The sequence below is a fragment of the Rhineura floridana genome, chromosome 18 (assembly GCF_030035675.1).
Source record: "Rhineura floridana isolate rRhiFlo1 chromosome 18, rRhiFlo1.hap2, whole genome shotgun sequence".
NCBI classification, from domain to species: Eukaryota; Metazoa; Chordata; class Lepidosauria; order Squamata; family Rhineuridae; genus Rhineura; species Rhineura floridana.
Genome location: NC_084497.1, coordinates 14,464,929 through 14,489,615, shown reverse-complemented (window position 1 = coordinate 14,489,615; position 24,687 = coordinate 14,464,929). Strand labels below are relative to the sequence as shown.

Genomic DNA, 24,687 nt, shown 5'->3' with positions numbered 1-24,687 from the left:
CTTTAAAAAAGAATTACAGAATTTCATGGAGAATAAGGCTATCAATGGCTACTAACCATGATGACTATGTTCTACCGCCAGGACCAGGAGCAGCATACCTCTGAATACCAGTTGCTATTGCACTCATGTTCTGCTTGTGGGCTTCCCAGAGCTATCTGGTCAGCCCTTGCAGGGAACAGGGTGCTCAACTAGATGGAACCACGGTCTGATCTAGCAGGGCTCTTATGTTCCTTAGGAAGGGAAGTCCCATGCCTGTTGGCAGGTAAGAGTTCCGCCTTTTTATTATTGTTTTTTAATAATACCACCTCTAAGATGCACAACGTGGTGAGGGGGTTTGAGCGTGTTGAAGAAGCTGAGAGCAATGCCGTCAGGAGTCTAGACCAAAAGGCTAGACTCCTAGCAGGGCACCCAAGGCAGAATGGTCAAAGCTGAAACACCAGACTAAGATGCATCCAGACTCAGAGGAAGGCAATGGTAAACAACCCCTGAATACCTCTTACAACAAAAACCCTATGAACAGAGTATCCAAAATGCAACACAAGATAGTGCTGGAAGATGAGACCCCCAGGTCAGAAGGCACTCACCGAGCTACTGGGGAAGAACAAAGGACAAGTACGAGTAGCGCTGTGACTAATGACGCAGCTGGGTCAATGCCAAAAGGAAACCCAGAGGCTGATGCACACAGAGGCAAAAGGAGAGTCCGGAGTTGTACGATGCACACAATAAGAACATGGAATGTGAGAAGCATGAACCAGGGAAAGTTAGAAATTGTCAAGCAAGAAATGGAGTGTATCAACATTCCAATACTTGGCATGAGTGAATTAGAATGGAAAGGAATGGGACATTTTCAATCAGGCAACTACAAAATATATTATGCAGGAAATGAGAAATTAGGAAGAAATGGGGTTGCTTTAATAGGGAGAAGTGATGTAGCAAAAGCAATTAGGAGCTGTAACACAAGGTCTGAGTGACTGATATCAATGAGATTTAATGGGAAACCTATTAACATAACCATCATCCAAGTCTATGCTCCAACAGCAAACGCAGAAGAAGAGGAATTGGAGAGATTTTATGCAGAAGAACAGGAAGAAATTGATCACACACCAAAACAAGATGTGCTGATAATCGTGGGGGACTGGAATGCAAAAGGAGGGAACAGAAAATAACTAGGAATTGTGGGGAAATGGGGCTTAGGAGATAGAAATGAAGCAGGAAAAAGACTAATTGAATTCTGTGAAGGCAATAATTTGTTTCTTTTAAACACATTTTTGAGCAACTGAAAAGACGACTGTACACGTGGACATCACCAAATGGTGAACATAGCAATCAAACTGATTATATAATTGGTAGCAGAAGATGGAGAAGTTCCATACTTTCTGTGAAAACAAGACCAGGAGCAGACTGTGGTGCAGATCGTGAACTGATCGTATCGAAAATCAGAGTAAAGCTAAAGAAGACGAACATAGCACTCATAATGCCAAAATACAATTTCAATAACATCCCAGAAGAATGGGGGGGGGGAGAGCTGGTATAGCACAGTGGGGAGGAGAGTCTGGCTGGGAGTCCAGAGTCTGTGAATTTAAATCCCCGCTCGTGTCTAAACACGTGTATTTGTGTTTATTTTTTTGTGAGCTGCCTCAAGGGCCTTTTTGGCCAAAAGGCAGCATAGAAATAAACCCTAACGTAACACCTTCTATTGATGGCTTTGTCTCAGTGGATCAGCACCTTTGCTCCTGAGCCCCAGCAGTTACCGGGACCTTCCCTAGTAGACCCCAATGTCCTAGAATGCTATTAAGCAGCGTGATGTGGTGGGGATGGAGAGGAGGGAGGGGAAAATCCCTTCTCTGTGTGCCTTTGCTGCTGTTAAAGGTGCTCGTGTAGGGGACAGAAAGATGGGAATATGTTCAGGGTGGTGGTGGTGGAGGCATTTTGGCAACAGGGGAGAAATGGGGTATTTTTTCTGAGCCCGTCCAATTGGCTAGGGGAAAAATGCCCCAAACTGGCTAGGATTTTTTTTGGGAGGGGGGCGTTGGAAGATCTTGGGTAATTTGTGCTAACCCGAGGTGAGTTTCAGAGAGCTCAGCCGTTTCTAGTCTATAGCAGAGCAAAGTAAGTGAGGGGTGGAGAGATGGGAAAAGCTCACTTGAGTCTCTTCTTGCCAGTGCTGTGCCAGCAGCTCTGCAGAGCATCAGAGAGTCACCTTTCACCTGCAGGACACATCTATCTCTATTACGCTGATGGAGGCTGGAGAGGTGTGACCCCCACCCTCTGCACAGCCAAGAGTGACTTTGCACAAAGTGACAAGGTTGCTAAGCTCGTTGCCGGGAAAGCTCGCGGACAAACAGCAACCAAGTAGGAGATTGATGAGCCTCGTCGGCAGGCATGACTGGTCAAGCTCCTTGAATCCCCAGGATGCAGTTGCAGAAGAAAAGATCTTTAAGGGCACGGCCGAAGAAGAACCCTCTCTGAAAGTCATATCCGCTACTGCAATCCTAGCGCTGAATGGCTGGAAGCTGTGGGCAATGAGGTGTCCAGAGGAGATTCTAGGCATTTCCCTGCCAAGGAGGCATTGTTGAAATAACAAAGGATGCCTTTTCTCACATGCACACATACATTGCAATATTCAGGAGGCAGACCTCTGCGCTCTGTTGTGCTGTTTGTCCTGTACCATCATCTCGTTGCTTTCTTTGGCCATTGACATCAACAGGCCAATTGATAGCTCACCGGCCACATTCTGAACCTTCCATTCCCTCACACCCGCACACCATGCCAGGTTAGAAGTGAGAGGGCTTGTTTCTTACCTGACAGGCAGCTCTGTGAACAATGTACCATTTTCCAGTGGGAAAGATGTCTGTCAGGTTACTCAGCCTGGGGAAATGCTAAGTCTCCCTGCTTGCAGAGGGGTGGGAAGCAATGGGTGGGGTGGGGTGAGTTCAACCTTCAAGTAAAGTCCAGGAGCCCAGCAGGCAAAAGAAGCTGAGTGTCACTGACAAAGCTCAGAAAAATCTACATTTTGCTCCCATCCTTAAATATATACCTGCACATGTACACTCATGCAAAACATCTCCACCATCTAATTCTAAACTGGAATGAACAAATGGGACCTGCAACAAAATGTTGCACCGCAGAGTACTCCCATTCAGTGTTCCAGGCAACACCCATTCCATCTTCCAGAATACTCCATGCCTCCTCTGCCCCCAGTTATGCACACACATACTCTCTCTCTCTCTCTCTCTTTCTCTCTCTCTCTCTCTCTCATTGGGTTATCTGGGGGCGAGGGGTTGCTAACTATTTTCTTTTTCCTAACTATTTTTTTTCTGCCTTTGCAAATGTTGATGTTTCTCTAAGCATGCAGGTGCCCCCCTCTTGTTTCTCAGGAGCCATTTTTGGCTGCACAATAGTTATAATTTAGCATTTGAATTTGTTGTTGTTAGTACATATGATGGCTGAGCAAAATTAAAACATTTACAAAGTCAGTTCAAAATGGCTTCTGAAGGAGTGCGCCCTGGCTGAGTGACCCACCCACTCTTCCTTGCTTGCGCCCAGCAATACAGACATGAATCCCCCTCCCATACTGCCTGCTCCTTAGAGGTGGCAGCCAAGTCATGAAGGACCCAACTGCACCTCTCCTGTCTTTCTGTTTCTGCGACATTTGGCTCGACCCATCCATGTGCTTTCAGCCAGTCAGTAACAGGGGCAATTGGCATTTAGATATGGGAGAGCCAATATGGTGCCCTCCAGATGTTGTTCAGACAATTCCCATCAGTCCCAGCAGCCACCATAGCCAATAGTCAGGGATGATGGGAGTTGTAGCCCAGCAACATCTGGGGGGCAGAACATTGCCTACCCCTGATTTACACACTGCTTTTAGAACTTCCCAAGCATCACATAATAATTTTTAATATTTATCAAGCATCTCAAAACAGTAAGGTACAGTATCAAAGGTACATGATTAAAAACTCAAACACACACTCACAGAACAAAGTGCATACGTTAGTGTACTATACCCTTACAACAGCCCTGAAAAAAGGACAATTATCCTCCCTATATGACCAATGTGGGGACTGGGGTTGAAAGGGAAAGGATTGCCCAAGGCCACCTCTTGACCTCATGGCTGAACCCTGGACTTCCTGATTCATAGTTCATTCTTAGCTCAGTTCACCGATAACCCGAACAGCAGGGGACAGCCAAAAGGATGCCCTCCAGATGCTGTGCACTACAACTCCCATCATCCCAGGGGGCTGGGATTGGTGAGATTCAGATTCCAACATCACCTGGAGAGGGCATCACATTGGCTAGCCCTGTGTTATGCTGCTCTACCAACATGAAAGCTGGGAAGAGGCATGTTATACCCCGATTCGTTCCTACTCTAGTCTGGCTTCTGGGGCGAGGCAGCCCACGTTCAGAATCCTTGAGCTATCGCCAATTGCTGTTTTCTCTACTTACCTGCAGTGCCTGAAATCTGCATGCCCAGAAGGCCCCAGGAGGGAAGAAAGAGGTCGGGGGAACGTTCCTGTAACGCTTTTCTCCCAAAGAGGCAGCCAATGAAGATTCTTCTCCTCCTGCCCAAGATCCACAACGGATCATTGCCAAGCCTCCACCGTATAGTTAAGAGGCACAGCCCCAGAGACATCTAAAGCACCCAGCAACAGAAGAAAATAATATGTCTCTGGCTTGGCGGAGCAGTTTAAGAGCCACAGGATGTGCTGGGAATGAGCATTTCTGACAAATTAGCTGTGCTAACACTAGAATCCGCCTTAATTCAATTTTGGGAGCCAAATATACCTTCTCAGTTTCATAGAGGCTGTTATCTGAAGCTTCAGTGTATCAAATTACAGGGTGCATTTGGCTGGAAGTGCCCATTTGCAACCAATTTCCAGGCCCTCGGCTCTGTCAAGTCCAGTAGCCAAGTAGTATTTATTGCAGGGCCACCTTGGTTAAGGAGAACAAACAAGGACAGAAGGGCTTGAGTTCTCTAACTCTGGAGGACACAGAATTGCTGTCTAAGTGGCAAAGTCAACATGGGCCACTTCATGCCTGGAACTGAAAGGACAAATCAGTAATTTATATTTTTGGCTGTACGTCGCCCAGAGTGGCTGGACAACCTCCCAGATGGGCGACTAATAAATCCAATAAATAAATAATAAATAATTGGACTCTACGTTGTGTTTGCATGGCTGTGCATGTGTGTGTGCGCCTGTCTCTGTGGGGTATGCATGTGACTGTCACGGGTACCCCAGAGAGACAGGCGCCTGTCTGCATAAGTGCGGGTGGGTGCCTTGCCGTCTATGTGTGAAGGTTTGGCTGCAGCCACTTCTGGAATTCAACCCTCAACAGCTTTTTAAGGGGGCAATGAGGCTTCCACCCCCCTCCAAAATAAAATGTTTTCCACCCTGAATTTGAACCGTTGAACAAGAAGAGAGTCACAGGAATGCTAAAGGAGGAAAAGGATATTGCAAAGAAGCTGGACCAATTACCTGCATCTCTCATCACGTAGAAGATGTACCGGCAGATCCCTGTGCCTGAGCTAATGTTCTAAGGAAGGGAGTCTGAGGAACTGAGGCAAATAGTGGTGACAAGAGGCAAAGTTCTTATTGACAAATACAAAAAAAAAACCCTGACAAATCACTAGGTCCAGATGACATCCACCCAAGAGTTAAAAACTGGTGTTACACTGGTCACTTTCAAGTCATTAAGTATGGAGGTGGGTACAAGTGACATTCTTTTGAGTTAGAAAATCCAGCAATTTCACTCAAGAAGTCAAATGTGAAATTTCTGGTCTTCTAACACTTGTCCCTAAGGTCATACCCAAGAACTGGACAGTGACTAACGTAACACCAACTCTTGAAAAGGGATCCGGGGGAGCTCCTGGAAATTGCAGGCTGCTTAGCTAAACATCTTTTCCAGGAAAACTGATGGAAAGATAGAATTACCAGAATTATAGAGTATACAACAAGTCTTGTTGAAGCATGACCAGCATGGCTTCTGCAAAGGTAAGTCCTGTCTCACTAAATCTTTGGAGTTCTCTGAGAGTGTCAACCAGTTTATAAATAGATGTGATCCAGTTGGCATTGTGGGTTTAGACTTCCAAAAAAGCTTTTGATAAAGTATGTCACCAATGACCCCTGGATAAGGTTAGCAGTCATTGAATAAGAGCAAAGGTTTTCTTGTGGATCAGTAACTGGTTAAGATCAGGGAAGCAGACAGCAGGAATAAACAGACCATTCTCCCAATGGAGGGAGGCAGAAACTGGAGTCCACCAACAAATGGTCTAAGGACCTGTGCTTTTTTACTTGCTCATAAAACAATACTAACAATGGGCATTTGTCTCTCCTGTCCCAGCCCACATATGCACAGAGCAAAATGCCCCCTGAGAAACTGACTTCTCTTGGCATTCCTTTTTACCTGAAGAGGAACTCAAATGTGTAATAACTGCACATTTCCCTTTAGGCAAGCCTCCATGCAGTGAGCCCTTGGCCTCTTTGGTGCCTCTGGCAAAGTGTTAACATTTTGCCCCTGCTCTACAGTGCCTCTGCACAGCTGGTATAACACAGTGGGGAGGAGAGCCTGGCTAGGAGTCCAGAGTCTGTGAGTTCAAATCTCCACTCACGTCTCTTGGGTGTCAAGGGCCAGCTAAAGATCACCCCCACAGTGAGTGGCTCAGGGGTGATGTGCCCTGCCACCTGTGCAGCCGTGGGCAAGCTGCATAGTCCCAAGGAGCCCAGTTGCCCCCCAGCTAGCAGCTGCGGACAAGGAAGGGGCTGGCTTGTGCAGCTGTGGCAAGCTGAGCAGGCCCTAGCCAGCTGGGGAGGACTAGCCTCAGAGGGAGGCAATGGGAAAACCCCTCTGAAGACCGCTTACCATGAACACCCTATTCATAGGGTCACCATAAGTCGGGATAGACTTGAAGGCAGCCCATTTCCATTTTCTTATGGTGCCTCCCCCCTATTATTCCCCAATCTGATGGTTTGCTGAGCCACTGCACTCCCACAAGCTGCTTGAGTCCTCCTCTGTTTGCAGCTGCTCAGGGTTGGGCAAGAAGCAGGGAGCCTCTACTCAGAGACTCACTAGGGAGGGACCTTGGCCTCAGACAGGACTGGGACCAACCTGGGGTGGCGCATGCTCAGGCCTCAGAGTTTGCCTTCTTCAGGTGCAGAAGAAAACAGGTTATATATGTGCATAACATCTGCCCAACCAACCGGCAGGCAATAGTAGGAAACAAGACATCCTGGCCTCTGATTAAGGATTCCTCCATGACCATTTCTACTCAGTGCCACAAGGTGGAGCAAATATCCCACACATGCATGTGCAGGCTGGCGCGAACAGCCATACAAACAACAACAGAGAAGCAGACCATTCAGTGGCGAGAGGTGTCTTTTTCTGCTTTTTGACCTACAAATGCAACCTTAGTCCCTTAAGCACACTGGTAATCTACAGACAGATGGATTCACCGCCTGCAACATCTTTCAACCCAGACTCTGGTACACCAAACAATTCCAGCTCTTTTCTTTCTTTTTTTTAAAGAGTTAGTTTCTAGGCCTTAAAAATGAAAGAGCTAATGTCCCTGGACAAGGCCTTAGGAAGAGTCAGAGTAGGTTTTCCAGTGGTCGGGGGGGGGGAGGGGGTTCCCCTTTGTTTCTTCTTCAAAGACCCCAGTTTACCCTACTCTACCTTTAGAACAGGCTAGGTTAATTGAATCATAGAATAGTAGAGTTGGAAGGGGCCTATAAGGCCATCAAGTCCAACCCCCTGCTCAATGCAGGAATCCAAATCAAAGCATTCCCAATAGGTGGCTGTCCAACTGCCTCTTGAATGCATCCAGTGTTGGAGAGCCCACTACCTCTCTAGGTAATTGGTCCAATTGTTGTACCGCTCTAACAGTTAGGAGGTTTTTCCTGATGTCCAGTTGAAATCTGGCTTCCTGCAACTTGAGCCCATTATTCCGTGCCCTGCACTCTGGGACGATCGAGAAGAGTTCCTGGCCCTCCTCTGTGTGGCAACCTTTCATGTACTTGAAGAGTGCTATCATATCTCCCCTCAGTCTTCTCTTCTCCAGGCTAAACATGCCCAGTTCCTTCAGTCTCTCCTCATAGGGCTTTGTTTCCAGTCCCCTGAACATCCTTGTTATTTATTTATTATTTATTTATTAATTATATTTCTATACCGCCCAATAGCCGAAGCTCCCTGGGTGGTTTACAGCATAAAAACATCCAGTATATAATTAAAAACATATATCAAACACATGGAAACAATATAACAAAATAACTAAACATAGTTAAACACATGGACACGACAGACACAATCCTAAAATGTTGCCCTCCTCTGAACCTGTTCCAGTTTGTTTGCATCCTTCTTGGTGCGGAGACCAGACCTGGACGCAGTACTCAAGATGAGGCCTAACCAGTGCTGAATAGAGGGGAACTAATATTCCACACGATTTGGAAACTATACTTCTGTTAATGCAGCCTAAAATAGCATTTGCCTTTTTTGCAGCCACATCGCAGAGAAGGTTCCTCCCTTCACAATGTATTTTTTTAAAAAAATACACACACCTCTCTTTTTTTCTGTTTTTTAAAAGTATGTCGCTAAACACAACATATATGCATGGCAAGCAGGTGTTTGAAAACATATAGGATGATCTACTCCAGGTGTGGGGGAACCTTTGGCCCTCCAGATGTTGCTGAACTACAACTCCCATCAGCCCCAGCAAGCATTACAAATGGACACAGATGACGGGGGTTGTAGTTCAGCAACACCTGGAGGGCCAGCCCCCAAGCCCACACCTGCCCTAGTCCATCACTGAGTGAGGTTTGTGCCTCTGCAGCTTGTGAAAGGGCAGCTCCCTCGCTCTGGAATGCCATCCCTCTAGAAGTTTGTCTCGAACCAACATTTAACTGGTTTTCAGCATCAAACATAAACTTATCTCTTTGACCAGGCTATTGATGCATAGGTTCTGACTTTTGTAGTAAGGAGGAGTACAGGTTATGTTATTTGGTTTTATAAAAAAAAATAATTATGTTTGTATTGCTTATATTGTAAGTTCGGCTTTCTATCTGAGGTACTCTGCCCTTGGATCACTTGTTTGATGAAGGGTGGGTTAAAAAAGAAATACGTAAATAAAATAAAGTCGACATCTCATGCGCTCACATCACATCAGAGCTGGAACCCAAGAAGCTGCCTTATACTGACTCCATCTATTATCTGCACTGACCGGCAGCTGCTCTCCAGGATTTCAGGCAAGGGGTCTTTCCAACCTTACCTGGAGATGCTGCCAGGGATTGAACCTGGGACCTTCTGAATGCAAAGCATTAGCTGTAGGTTGGTAGAATTCAAAAATGTACATTAAGAGACAGCTTTCCAATTTGACACCTCCCCCCCCCAAGCTAGACTACTGTCAAATATCCAACTAAAATCTGATTAAAGTGAACAGACAGGCTTTCATGTCAGGGCCTCTGGAGCATGAACAGGGAAATTTACAACCTGAGTCTAGAATCAAGCTTAATGAGCCCCAGCAGGCTGTGTGTCCAGGCCTTCAGGTGCAAAAGGGTATAAGGGGAAGAGCTGGTCCCTGTCATCAGAGGGACAAATGGAGCCTCTAGGTCGGCAGGCCTGGTGTAAATACTGGCCCTTGTCTGACCAAAAGAGTGGGCATCATCTGCCTCTCCCATTTCAAAGCTCTAGCAGGGTCTCCAGCTAACCTACCAGCTCTAGCTACTGGCCTTGGAGACCATGAGTTGCAGAAAACATGTCTAGGTCTAGATACCACTCAGGAAGCCTGCAATACACAGATCCTCCATGTACACACATACACACACACTACTGAACAGGTTCGTAGTCTTGGGGTTCTTTTCGATCCTTCCTTGTCTCTTGAGGCGCAAGTGGCCACGGTGGCAAGGAATGCATTCTACCACCTTCGGTTGGTAGCCCAGCTACGCCCCTATCTGGACAGGGATGACCTCGCCTCAGTTGTTCATGCTCTGGTAACTTCTAGGTTGGATTACTGTAATGCGCTCTACGTAGGGCTGCCCTTGAAGACAGTTCGGAAGCTTCAGCTAGTGCAAAACGCAGCAGCCAGACTGCTGACGAGGACCAGCCGGTCAGTGCATATAACACCTGTTCTGGCCCGTTTGCACTGGCTACCTATTTGCTTCCGAGCCAGATTCAAGGTGCTGGTTTTCACCTATAAAGCCTTACACGGCGTGGGACCGCAGTATCTTGTGGAACGCCTCTCCCGCTATGAACCGACCCGGTCACTTCGCTCAGCGTCTAAGGCCCTCCTCCGGGTACCAACCCATCGGGAAGCCCGGAGGACAGTTACTCGATCTAGGGCCTTTTCTGTAGTGGCCCCCGAATTGTGGAACAGCCTCCCCGAAGAAGTACGCCTGGCGCCGACGCTGCTATCTTTTCAGCGCCAGGTTAAGACCTGGCTATGCTCCCAGGCATTTTAATGTGTTTCATGTTACAATTTTAAATCTCTTTGTTTCAGTTTATTTATTGTGATATTTTGTATTTCTGTATTTTTAATCTTTTGTACACCGCCCAGAGAGCTATTCGCTATGGGCGGTTTAAAAATGAAATAAAATAAATAAATAAATAAATAAATACAGGTCACTTTGTGCTAGCAGTTCATAATAATTATAGGCACTGCAAGTGATGCAAAACACAGCCAACACAAACTATAACCAGGAAATCCTGCTGTATGGGCACAGCTGACAGTGAATTTGGGTGCTCTGGGAACGGGAGTGCAAGAGAGAGAGAGAGTCAGAGCACCTTGGCTTGCTTACGGGCAAAGATAGGGTGTACCCGCCCCCCCCAAAAACCCTGCTTCTTTCCCCTTTCCATCCCATGGGATCCTCACCTCTGCTTCTGCTTCCCCAGTCATGCAAGGTCACATAACTGTGTACCCAGACAGCAGCTGCAGCAGTAGATGCTCCCGTCTGCTTGCCCATGTGCATTCCTGACCTTTTGCTTTTGTTAAGTGTTAAGTCTTGGGAGGTGCATTGGATGTCAGGCATGAAAATAGGTCTGAGATGACACTATGCATTGATATAGCGGCTCCTGATGCCACAAAGGAGCTGAAGTCTCCGTCAAGCAGAAGAAAGTGAAAATGGGCATTTGGGGGGCTCTGTTCTAAATGAAATGTTGCATGTTGCACATCCAGCAATGCTGGAAATACCTCATTGAAGCACATGATGTGGGTATGTCCAGTAATAATTTCTTTTTGGTCTGAAGTTGTTGTACATATTAACTTTGTATTGGCAGAATCCTTGAATTTTGCAGATTTCCATGTGCTTTTAAATTGCATTTCTGTTATATGGGGATTAATAGTAGGGTAAGAAGGATGGGTTTTACATGCCCTAATGTTCACTTAGAGACTTATAGTGAGATCCTGGAAGGACAAATACCAGCCAACTATTATGCAATGGTTTGATGACATGAATGCCCTTGCTCCATTAAAGCATACTTTCTATACACACCAACTTTCTCTGGATACATATTTGGATATTTGGATGACATATGTTGATTTCTATGTGTAAGCTAAAATGGATGTGTAGATGTTTACATGTTTTGTTACTTTTCTCTCTTTTCTTTTTCCTTTTCTGTTCTTAACAAAACCCCAATTTTTAAAAAATCAATTAAAAATAAAAAAAAGGAAATGAAAAGTTGGAAATTTTCTAAACTCAGTCTGTTACCTTCCCCAGCATTTCAGTTTTCAGGCAGTATCTGTCCCAACGCAAAATTCTTCAGGAGAAGGTAAACAGACTGACTTCTATTAGCTTGGTGCTAATAAATTCTATTATTATTATTATTACTACTGCTACAAGCAAGCAAGACAATTAAACTGGTGGTTTACAAAGCTTAAGAGCCCAACAATTACACATACAATTCAGAGTCCTGGAAATGATGGAAATTGCTGTGGTTGACGCAATGGTCTGCTTGCTCCTTGAGTAAAAGAGGTACCTTCCCATCATAATTCTTGGTGTGATTCATCAGGGAAACTTCCAACCCTCACAAAGTTTCCTCGGCTTGGGGGTCAGGGTGGCTGTTTCTCTAAGCTCTTGCATGCTTGGGGGATCTGGCAGGCCAAAGCCAGGCCTGCATATAATTTTAGCAAGATCATAGAATCATAGAGTTGGAAGGGGCCTTGTAGGCCATCGAGTCCAACCCCCTGCTCACAGCAGGAAATCCACAGCTAGAGCATCTCCCGCAGATAGCTGTCCAGCCTCTCCTTGAAGACATCCAGCGAAGGGGATCCCACCACCTCCCTAGGCAGTCGGTTCCATTGCCAAACTGCCCTTACTGTCAAGAAGTTCCTTCTAATATCCAATCTGAATCTACGCTCCTGCAACTTAAAAACATTAGACCTAGTCCTACCCTCTGGGGCAGCAGAGAACAAATCTGTACCCTCCTCTATGTGACAGCCCTTCAGGTACTTAAAGAGTGCAATCATGTCCCCCCTCAGCCTTCTCTTCACCAGACTGAACATGCCAAGTTCCTTCAACCTTTCCTCATAAGACTTGTTCTCCATACCGGCTATCATCCTCGTCGCCCTCTTCTGAACCCGCTCTAACTTGTCTATATCTTTCTTAAAATGAGGTGCCCAGAACTGAACGCAGTATTCCAGATGAGACCTGACCAATGCAGAATATAGTGGGACTATTACTTCCCTCGACCTGGAAACTATAGCTCTGTTTATGCAGCCCAAAACTGCTTTTGCCTTTTTTGCCGCAGCATCACACTGCTGGGTCATGTTCAACTTGCGATCCACTACAATTCCAAGGTCCTTCTCACACGCACTACTGCTAAGCCGGGTATTTCCCATCCTGTACCCGTGCATTTTGTTTTTGTGGCCTAAATGCAGAATCTTGCATTTGTCTTTATTGAATGTCATTTTATTAATTTCAGCCCAATTTTCTAGTCTATCCAGGTCCCTTTGGATTTTATTCCTGTCTTTCATTGTGTTAGCTATCCCTCCCAGTTTCGTATCATCCACAAACTTCATAAGGCTTCCCTCCACCCCGTCATCTAAGTCACTGATAAAAATGTTGAAGAGTATCGGCCCCAGGACAGAACCCTGTGGCACTCCACTCGAGACCTCCTTCCAGTCCAAAGCAGAGCCACCGACGACCACTCTTTGAGTACGGTTTTCCAACCAGTTGTGAATCCACCTGACAGTATTTCCATCTAGTCCGCATTTGACTAGTTTGCTAATCAAAAGGTCATGGGGGACTTTGTCAAACGCCTTGCTGAAATCTAGATAGATGACATCTACAGCATTTCCACCATCTACTAAGCTAGTGACCCGATCAAAAAAAGAGATGAGATTAGTTTGACAGGATTTTTTCTTGAGTGAGAAGGGGAAGGGTATGCAGTCACTGTGCACACAAGTCTCTATGGAAATAGCTCATAGCTCAGTGGCAGAACATCTGCTTTGAGTGAAGGTTCAATCCCCGGCATCTCCAAGTAGGGCTTGGAAATACTCTCTGCCTGAAAACAATGCCTTGAACAATACCTTCATGTACTGCTAACATGCCAGGAATTCTCTGCAGGCTGGACACAGGGGTGTTCTCTGGGAGGAGATGATAGACAGCCTCCAAGGAAGGGTGTGGCTCCAAGATGCACTGAAGATGACTGCTGTCCATCATCATCAGGTACTTGTTCTCTAAAAAAGAACAGGAAACTTGTTTTCAATTCAGCAAGAGATGTACAAGGGCATTGGTCCATCCCAGAAAACAAGCGTTGTTGACAGGGTGACCATATTCAAAAGGAAGACAGCAGGATTCCTGGATCTTTAGTTGCAGCGTGTGTGCATTTGTATGTGAGAGTATGTCTGGGGGATTTTTTTGGAAGGTGCTGCTTTTCTCACCCCTCCATGACAAGCTGCACCACCCAAAATTATTTCTTCTGTACAACTACAAAAGGCACCTGAGCCTAACTTCCTTGGCATCCAGATCTCATTGATTTGATTTATGGCCTACTTTTTGACCCATCCCTCCCCCCACTACACACACACACATACACACGGCATATGACATAAAATCATGTCATTCAAAAACACTAAGCTTAAAATTCTAGTCTAAACCAATCAAGAACCCTCAAAAAGCAAGAGGAACCCTTAAAACAGCCTTCCCACACACCCCATAGTTTAAGTGGAAGGTTGTCACATGGCCTGCCTGAAAGGATAAAGTGAAAATGGGTTATTTCCAAAAGGAGAAAATTGCACAAAACTGTGGGGGGTCACTAATGAAAAACTCAGTAGAGACCGATCTCATGTCAGGTGAAGAAACTCGCACAAGGGCCTCATTTCTCGGTCTTAAATCAAGAGAAAGGGCAGAAGATGCTCCCTCAGATATCCCAGGCTAAGGCCATGTTGAGCTTCAAAGGTTAGCATCAGCACTTTGAACGTAGCACAGATATTGTGAAACCAGCAGAGCTATTGTAGGATTGGTATAATAATAGGCTCAGCAGCTCCAGATCCGGCTCTCTCATAGATATACATCACACACACACATACATACATACCACCTTTTTTCCATGGTAGAACTCAAGATGGCACCCATAGGGGCCCCATGGGATATTGACCAGACCCAGACCGGCTTAAGCTATGGCATGAGCCTTCAGAGTATAGACCTGGGGCTAACTCAATTTTCTGGACAGCCTTCAAGGACGGTGTCCATGACCAGCACCTGGTGTTGGAGCAAGAGTATTCTAGAGTGGAGGAGGAACCTTTTTGGTTCCACCCCAAGGAGCGAACTTTGATAGGTGGGTGGGCCAACCCACCTGTCAATCATATGACATCATTATGACAAGTGGTTTGCCCCACCCACCTGTCAATATCCCAGCATCAGAGGCTGAAAGGGGGAGCTTTGTGACCCTCACTGCTTTTCTCCTTTGCACCCCGACATCACCTAATGGGTGATCAGGAGCAAGCCTTGCTCCAGCAGAGGAACCATTGGAATCCCAGTTTAAGCTCCTGATTGTCACTTTGAAGCCCCACCCTTACCCATCCCACACCTGATGTCATGTATGATGTCAGGTATAGGGCGGGTGGGAGTGACTTCTCCAAAAAGGCCTCACAGGCCAAACGGGGATGCCTGGCAAGCCAAGTTTAAACTGCAGGCCAGAGGTTCCTCACTGCTGTTCTAGAGGGAGCTGGAACTTGATGAGGTGTTATGAAAGCAAAGGCTCAGCGGACAATGGCAGCAATCCTGCACAACACTAAGGTAAGGTGTGGTTTGTTCAACAAATCATGGTTTATTCAACAAACCATGAGTCATCTCACTGATGAGCAAACAAGCCATGGCTTCTTTCTCCAAATCTTGGTTTGTTTTCCAGCTGTTCTTCCCTCACGGCTGTGTAAGCTGGTGAGTGTCTAGGCTGGGTTGGCCAAAAAAAGCAAGGCTGATGAGTTCAGACATAATGCCAAGCCATAGTTAAAACAAGGAATGGTTCATCAGCCAACAAACTATGGCTTCACACCATGGTTTGTTGTCAGAAAACAAACCAAGATAAGTCTTGGTTGGCTTCAGACATTCAAACAAACCATGGTTTAGGGTTATGTGCAAACCTGACTGCTGCATTGCTCCTTTGCTTTGCCTTCCTCTCACAGCACACCTAGCCTTGCCTCACTCCCAGGTCCTTGCTCTCTGATTTGGCAGGAGCCAGATCTGCAACAAGAAAACCCAATGCAGCACTTTTCAATCCCCAATGGCATCCCATTTGCTCCTGTGTATCCATTGGACATTGTCCACAAAGAGAGACTTCCACTGCATAAAATATTCAGTATGAGAATGTGCCATCTTGCAAAACTGCTGCCAACAAGGACCTTTGACCCTCCCAAATGGGTCTGGCTCGTGTCTGGACTACACAGAGCAACTGTCCAGAAACAGTGCCCTTTTATAAAAGGTTGTCACAGCTGCTTGGAATACTAGAATGGACAATTCATATGGTGTAAGGGAGGAATTGGGCAAGAGGTAAGATTAAAAAACAAAGAGTAAATTAAATCTGACATTTCCCTGGAACTCACCTGCCTAAGGGCAGGTAGGATCAGCATTTCTGAACTTCTGAGGTACACTTTTTATCTGAATTAAAACTCGAGGTACACTTCACTGCTACACCTCAAAAGGTGTAACTTTAGAGTATGTTATGAACTTGCTGCTCAGAGGCAACTACCTCTGAGAGTGGCAATTCTCCTGCATTTGTGTCAGAAGTGGCTGTATGCTCTGATCGCACCTGATGCACAGATGGGACCGAACATCCTACCATGGAAGAGGCTGATTGGAAGGAGGCAGGTCAGAGCACTGAAGCATACAGAGATAAAGCGGACAGATTCTATGGTGAATACTTTGGACTCGTTCATCTCTGGCACACAGTTTGAGAATTACTGATCTGGACCCTTGGAGGAGAAAGGTGGCAAACTCCAAAATCCCACCCCCACTCACTCTCTCTCCATATCTATCATTCCTTCCCTCCCCTTCCAGTTGTATTCTGTTTTCCCTCAGAATTTTCTGGATCTGCCTTATTCCATATGCAAAGAACACACTAGGACTAGCATCTGAAAGTGCTGAGGTGCCTTGTGACTTACTCTCTGTCGGCTCATGGAGAAGCGGGTGCAAGAGGGCTCGTGGGGTCCCATGATACAAACTGAGCCTGGGGGATGGCAGAAAGGAGGCAAATCAGAGAAGTGTTGTTGTCTATGTACAGAACAGTAGATAAAAAAATCAGAAACTCTCTTTAAAAACTCATTTAGAAAGCCACAAGTTGGTGGTTCAAGAGCTCCTTGTTTTTGGAACTCACTGAATTTAGGTATTTGTTTGATTTATAAACAAAAATGTAACTAAAGGGGGACCCACTCTTTAAGAGGGGCACCACGACTTGTCTGTTCTCCCAGGCTCTCTCTCACTTGCTGCAACCCTAACTTGGTGTCTCGGTTCTTCCTTGTCTTCCCTTGCACCCTTCTTCCTTTCTAGTAACTACTGATATTAGGACTACCTTTAGAAACTGCTTGAAAAAAACGGAAAGGGACTGCCTTCAAGTCGATTCTGACTTATGGCGACCCTATGAATAGGGTTTTCATGGTAAGCCGTATTCAGAGGCGGTTTACCATTGCATCCCTCTGAGGCTGAGAGGCAGTGACTGGCCCAAGGTCACCCATTGAGCTTCATGTCTGTGTGGGGATTCGAACCCTGGTCTCCCAGGTTGTGGTCCAGCACCTTAACCACTAGACCACAGTGGCAGAAACGGCTTACAGGTTACTTAAACCGCTTAGAAGCCACTTTGGCAAGTAAGTGACCTGTAAATGAATTAACTTATAAATAATGATTTATTATTAATAATAATATCATTGTCATCATGATAAATCTGGGTCTACTACCCTGCTAAACTCCATGTTCACCATATCACCCACATGCTCTTGTGGTGAACAAGCACCTTTTGCCAGACACTTCCTTCCATCCAGACTTTCCCATCTTCTGGGGAGGCACTGCTCCGGGTGCAACTACTTTCACAGGCAAGGCTTATGGCAGTGAGGAGGAGCAGGGCCTTTTCTGTGCTGGCACACACACATATATCCTCTATGCAAAGTTCTGCCTAGAGAGGCTCGCTTGGCCAGCCTGTTTAGGAAAAGGGTGACTCAGTGGTAGAGCATGTGTTTTGCGTGCAGGAGGTCCTAAAACAAAAGCCACACCATCCTAGGCTGAAAGGATCAAGGAGAGCCAATCAGAGCATACTATACTGCTCTAGATAGACTAATGGTCTAATTCAGTAAAAGGCTGCTTCAAATGTATCTTCCTGCGAAGTAAAATATTTGGTTTAATGAGCTTTCATTATGAGTTGTTTTAATCATGCTTTTCTCTGTCTCTTTTGTGCTGATTTTGATGTCTGCCTGTTTCACAGACTTTTATGTGTTTTAATATATGATGCATGTTAGCCACCAACAGAGTAGTTTGGCTCAACATCCAGGTAAACATTTAAGAATAATAGTTCTCCCCTATTATTTGGACTCAATGGTCTTACAGGCCCTTTCCAATTCTACTATTGTATGATTTCCTGCGCCCTGGACTGTACCATTTCATACTGCAGAGGTAGAGGTGCGTGTGTGTGTGAAAGAGAGAGAGAGAGAGAGAGAGAGAGAATAATATTCATGTTTGATGCTCCTCTACAACTCCCTGTACACAGAAAAACAGCATGTCAGGGGAAAAGCAAGGCTGAGTGTTGGCCGCTTCCTCTACCCTTCCAAACACTATCACTGGCTGTTCTACAAGCCAGCTGAGCATATAAGACTGCCTAAAATTGAGTCAGGCTATTAGTCTGTCTAGCCTAGCACTGTCTATTCGGACTGGCTTTGCAATCCCTTGAATCACTGAGCTGGAAGTAGGGTTGCCAGGCTCAGGGCCTGAGAATGATTCTGCACCTTGAAAAGTTGTGCAGAGGGAAGGGAGAATTCCATCTTGTGGTTTTTCCCATTACAGTGTTGCAAGAAAACCTGCACTTGACTGACTTTCTCTTCTTCTAAAGATACAGGATCATTCTCAGGCCCTGAGCCTGGCAACCCTGGTTGGAAGGATGCCTCGGCGGCCATCTTTACCATCCCTTTGCTCAGTGCTAATCCAGAGCTAACAGCATCCCCAACCAATGGCTATCTAGCCTCTGCTTGAAAAGATCCAGCAAGGGAGAGCCCACCTCCCCTCTAGGTAATCAACAGCATTGCTGAACTGGTCTTACTGTTGAGAAGTTTTTCCGAATGTTCAGCTGATGTTAATCCTCCTGTAATCTATCCTTTAATTTATCCAGTTACAAACTACAGAATTTGCTCCCACAAGAAGCAGAGATGGCCACCAACTTGAAGGGCTTTAAAAGAGACAGATTCATGGAGGATAAGGCTATCATTGGCTACTAGCCCTGATGGCTATGCTCTGCCTCCCTGGTCGGAGGCAGAATGCTTCTCAACACCAGCTGTGGGAAACCGCAGGAGGGGAGAGTGTTCTTGCGCTCAGTTTCTGCTTGTGGGCTTCCTACTGGGCCATCTGATTGGCCATTGTGAGGACATGATGCTGGACTAAATGGGCCACTGCTCTGACCCAGCTTCAGGGCTCTTCTGATGTTCTTAACTTATTGCAGCAGAGAGCAAGTCTTTGACCTCGTCTGTGTACAGAAGATCTGAGAAGAGCTATCACATACCACTTCAGTCTCTTCTCCAGACTCAACATACCCAAACTCCTTCAACCTTTCCTCATAGGACGTCTTCCACACCCCTGACCATCTTCCTTGCCCTCCGAACCCATTTTCACCCTTGTGGTGCTCTGACCTAGTCCAGGTGAGGCTAGTGGAGATGCTGGGGCCTTTGGCATACAAAGCATGTGTTTGGCCACTACTCAAAGGAAGACTCAGAGCTCAACATGAGTTTGAAGAACAATCTGGTTTTGCCTCTCCTTCTAACAGGTTTGTTATTTCTGGTTGGTGGAAAAACACAGTGTCCTATGAGTGACACTGGAATGGACTTCAACAAGCAGCTGCCTTATTGGCTACTAGTCCCCCTTGCATAGTGGGCTCTCCCAGGCAGGAGTCTTTCTCCACCCTGCTACCTGAGATTCTTGCATCTGTAGATGTTGGCAATTGAACCAGGGACCTTCATATGCAAGTCATGCACTGTACCACTGAGCTATGGCCTCTTCCCTAAACAATGTTGGAGGCAAAACACTCTAGATGATGCTCCTTAGTGACACCTCTGTCTACACCAGCGATAGGGGACTACAGTTCCCATCATCATCCCCGACTACTGGCCACGCTGGCTGGGGATGATGGGCATTACAAGTCCAACAACATCTGGAGGTTCCCCACCTATGGTCTACGCTGGGCTGACCACTTGAGATTTAAGAACCAGTGAATCTTGATTGTGTGAACAACCCCAAAGACACAGTCTGCCTTTGCTATCCAAATAGTTGATTTATATACCCTTTGTCATTCAAGATCAGGCTGGTTGGCTCAGATTTGCTGTTAAATAAATGTAGGATCCCAAAGCCACATGATATATCCAGCTGGGTTCCGTCCCGCCTCCTGGCTGTAGCCACGACCTCCACAACCATGACGATGCTGGGATGATCCAAAGAAGTGTGAAAATAAACAGTCTGGAAGGGGAGAGAAAGAGAACAGAGTGGATGAGTTGGGCCTATCACAGCAGCTTACTAATACAGTTCTCAAACTGCGGTCGGCCCGGGCACGCTTTCTCCCTTGCTGCCTGGATACCTGGAACTTCCTCCAATGACACGAGTGTGGTAGCACCACAGAGACAGGGAAAGGTTACAGCAATGGTTTTCAAATTCTGCTCTAAGGAACCCTAGGATGATTTGGAAGCTTATCAGGGATTCTTCACCGAAACCTGAAATGAAAAAAATGGAAATGGACTGCCTTCAAGTTGATCCCGACTTATGGCTATCCTATGAATAGGGATTTCATGGTAAGCAATATTCAGCGGGGGTTTCCCATTGCCTCCCCCTGAGGCTAGTCCTCCCCAGCTGGCTAGGGCCTGCTCAGCTTGCCACAGCTGCACAAGCCAGCCCCTTCCTTGTCCACACCTGCCAGCTGGGGGGCAATTGGGCTCCTACGGACTATGCAGCTTGCCCGCACGTGGCAGGGCACGTAACCCCTGAGCCACTCACTGTGGAGTGATCTTTAGCTGGCCCTTGACACCCGGGAGACACGAGTGGGGATTTGAAGTCCCAGACTCTGGACTCCCAGCCAGGCTCTCCTCCCCACTATGCTATACCAGCTGCTGAAACCTGAATTGGCAGACACAAATATGGAGAGATGGTCCTAGCCCACTCAAATTTCTTTCAAAAAGGAAGGAAAGTCGTATGAGCATATAACTTGTTTTAGAGTTAGGAATTTATGGGCGAAAGCATATTATTGAATTATGACCAAATACTATAGAAACTGACTTAGGGGGCAAAGCAATTGGCACTGCAATATTGGAAGGACAGGACAACTCCTCCAATTGTGGAATGAGCCCACAGCCTTACAGTGTTGGCAGTATGTGAAAAAATGGCCTTTCACATGCAATAGAAAGAAGGAAATATCTCGACATCTGGACTCCATCTGTAGACTTACTTGTGTGACTTGGCATCTGATCATGGACCTAACTGAAGAGAGCTTTTCCAGGCCTAGCGGGCTCAAATCTTCATTCTTGCCCTGTGTATGTACTGCCTTCAAGTCGATTCCGACTTATGGCGACCCTATGAAGAGGGTTTTCATGAGGCTGAGAGGCAGTGACTGGCCCAAGGTCACCCAGTGAGCTTCATGGCTATGTGGGGATTCGAACCCTGGTCTCCCAGGTTGTAGTCCAACACTCTAACCACTACACCACACTGGCCTGTACCCACTTCTCCCCCACCCTTTCAACCCTGAAATTTATAACAGGTTATCCATGTTGTTTTGGTAATAATAATAATAATTAATTATATTTGTTAATTGCTTTTCTTCACAAAAGTGACCATTAAAAGAGGCCACAAATGCCCAAAACGCTTCAAGTCAAGGGGCAAAAGCTTAGGTAAAGAGTAAAATCTTTACCTGGCACCTAAAAATAAAGAGGGCACCAGGTGTGCCTTCCTGGGAAGAACATTCCACAAGTGAGGGGGGCCATTCCTGAAAAGGCCCGTTCTCATGTTGTCACCTCTGGACCTCCCGTGGAGGGGAAACACAAACAAGGTCCTCAGAGGATGATCTCAGGGACTGGGTCAGTTCAAGTCGAGAGAGGCACTCCTTGAGGTATTGGGGTCCTGAGCGACATAAGGCTTTATAGGTCAAAACAAGCACTTTGAATTGAACCCAGCAACCAGAACTGGTGTTATATGTTCAGACATCATGCTCCAGTCAACAAACTGGCTGCCAAATGCTGCACCAGTTGCAGTTTCAAAACCATCTTCAAAGGCAGCCCCACACAGAATGCATTGCAGTAGCCTAACCTAGAGATTACCAGAGTGTAGTCAACTGAAGTTAGGCTGTCCCTGTCCAGATAAGTGTGCAGCTGGGTCACCAGTCAAAGCTGATGGAAACCACTCCGTGCCACTGAGACCACTTGAGCCTCAAATGACTGTAATGGATCCAGAAATACCCCAAGCAATGTATATGCTCCTTCAGAAGGAGTGTAACCCCATACAAAGTGGGCCACATCCCCTCCATCCAGTCTAGGCACCCACCCACTAACAGTGCCTGAGTCTTGTCTGGATTCAGCTTCAGTTTATTGGCTCCCATCCAGTCCATTATCGAGGCAAGGTTTAGCACATCCACTGCTGCACCTGCAGTTGTAAACAGAAATAGAGCTGAGGGTCATCAGCATATTGCTGACGACGACTCCAAAACTCCAGATGGCCACACTCAGCTGTTTCATGTAGATGTCAAACAGCAAAACGGGAGGGCTAATATTGAACCCTGTGGAACCACACAATGAAGTCTCCACTGGGCCAAACAACGTTCCCCAAGGACCACCCTCTGAAAACAACCATCCAAGAAGGACTGGAACCATGCCGAGCAGTACCACCCACCCCCAAGTCTGACAGCTGCTCCAGAATACTACTGTGCAATGTCAGTCATTTGACGAGTTTCAGATATCAACAATCCACAGAGCTTATTTTGTGAAAACATACGATTCCAACCAAATCTGCAGGACACAAACATGGGCCTCCAGAGAATGGCACAAAGGCACAAAGCTCCTGAAGCCCTCTGACGCTAGTGAAACATGAAACCTTAAACATCCTGCAGACCAGCTGCCATGGATTCTATGGGTTTGGACCTCTTGACTTTGTGCTCTGCCACAGGCCAGAGGATTCCCTGGGCGAAGACGTCACTTCCACTTCCCCAAACAGGCATTTGTTTCTTCCCCCGACCTGGGCTTTACAAGCTTCCGGATCAAGCTCGGCCTTTATGCCTGCCTGGCAGCAAGACCTGGTTCTTGTGCATGTGAGCAGCTGCTCCACCGCAACTGCCACTCACCACCTGATTTCCTTTAGGGTCTGGCTTCCTTCCTTCCCTGTGGGCTCCCTGGGCTAAAGTCTAGCATTGCAACATGGCTTGAGGCTACTTGGGGCTGTGTGCACTGGCTTGCATCATCAGCCCCTTTGACTGGCCAGCAACATGAAGCTTCTCTATTGGATAAGCCTGGTACAGATACCAGGAGCCAGGCCTCCTGATCTTGCCAGGATCTTTCTGCCTGGTGCATTTCCAGCTCTGGTTTTGAGCAGAAGCCCACAGCAGCTAGCCTAAGGGGCTCCAGGCTGGAGAGTCTACCCTCCCAGCCTATATTCAGATGAGGCACCCACAGCCCTGGCCTGACCTACATTAGCAGTAGCAAATGGGAAGAAAAGTGAAAGTGAATGTCAAACTCTACCTGTCAAAAGGAACTACTTCTTCCCTACCCGGAAGCCTTGGGAAGAAAGGAAATATAATTGTCCGGTAGCCTCCCCTTAGACCAGCATGAATCAGAAACTCTGGGTGCGATCTCTGGCTGCAGTGTAATTGAGGAGCAGGTTAATCCTTCTATTAAAGAGTCATTATCCAAGTGTCATGAGTCAAACATTTGCTGCAATCACAGACTGTCAGGGAAGGATAATGGAGGAAGGCATTAAAACATCAGTCCACAGAAATAAATCGTTATTCTATTATCTTTTATTGCAAAATGATGAAAAAAATGGTCAGTAAGAGTTGACAAGCAGGCTGGCCAGGCAGAGTTACATTCGGGTTCCTGAAGAGCTGGATACCTCACCCAAAGTGCTGTCTCCATAAGCACCAATATTGGTCTTGCAAACATAAGTTTCATTTCTTGGATCTCCTTGCTAAAGGGGCTGCCATGCTTGCAATTCAAGGCCACCTGGGAAACACTGGGGTGAAGATTTGGGAGAGGAATCATAACAGCTCTGTCCCAAATGCAGTACATGTGCAGTCCCCCAAAAGATTATTTCTTCACTTATCTTCTTATCTTCATTGTTATGGTCAATGACCAGCATGATTATTTCTTCACTTCACACCCAGGCAAACTGCAGCCTCAACATGGAGCATTTTCAGGAGGGCAGGGGAGGAAAGGATTTTAAAAGTTCGGCCCACATATTGTATTTCTTGGAACTGGGAGCTTCAGTGGTGATTTTATAAAAACAGTCACATTTAATGCAGTAACAAGTAGGAGAGGAAAGGGCGCATATACTGGTCTCCCTAGGAATGCTGAAAGTGGTTGTGGGCGTAACATCCAGTTGCCAAGAATGTCAACTTTCACCTAAAAAGCAAGCTTCTAGTCCTTACAGCTATATGCTTGAAAGTGTGTGAGCGATGCCTGCTGAAATCCCAGAAGCCAGGGAGGCGGTTAAATTGGATCTTTAGTCGTTTATTTATTTATAAAACATATTTATACACTGATATATAGCAAAGCAGTTTACAACATATAAAAGGTTAGGGGCAGAGCTTTGATGTCCCCACAACCAACAGAAGTTATGAAAAAATAGCAGAATCAGTCAGATCCATCTGCATAATTTGGGGGAAGACCATAGCTCATGGTTGCATGCAGAAGGTCAGAGATTCAATCCCTGACATCTCCAGTTAAAAGATCACGTAGCAGGAGAGCCTTTTCATGGAGGCTATCAATGGCTACCAGCCAGGATGGCTGCCTCCACAGTCAGAGGCAGGATGCTTCTGCATACCAGTTGC

The 24,687-nt window shown here is 46.3% G+C and overlaps 1 protein-coding gene across 6 annotated transcripts in view; it reads right to left on the bottom strand.

The window, feature by feature from the left end:
- The window catches only part of NPHP4 (nephrocystin 4), a 172,056-nt gene that overhangs the window by 119,319 nt on the left and 28,050 nt on the right, over positions 1–24,687 (bottom strand). For all 6 annotated transcript variants that reach the window (XM_061601417.1, XM_061601422.1, XM_061601421.1 and 3 more), the window contains 3 exons: positions 19,954–20,126; positions 16,586–16,650; positions 13,514–13,663 (listed from right to left, as the gene is read on the bottom strand). In XM_061601417.1, the coding sequence (XP_061457401.1) occupies positions 13,514–13,663; positions 16,586–16,650; positions 19,954–20,126 (388 nt within the window). The remainder of the gene's footprint in view (positions 1–13,513; positions 13,664–16,585; positions 16,651–19,953; positions 20,127–24,687) is intronic.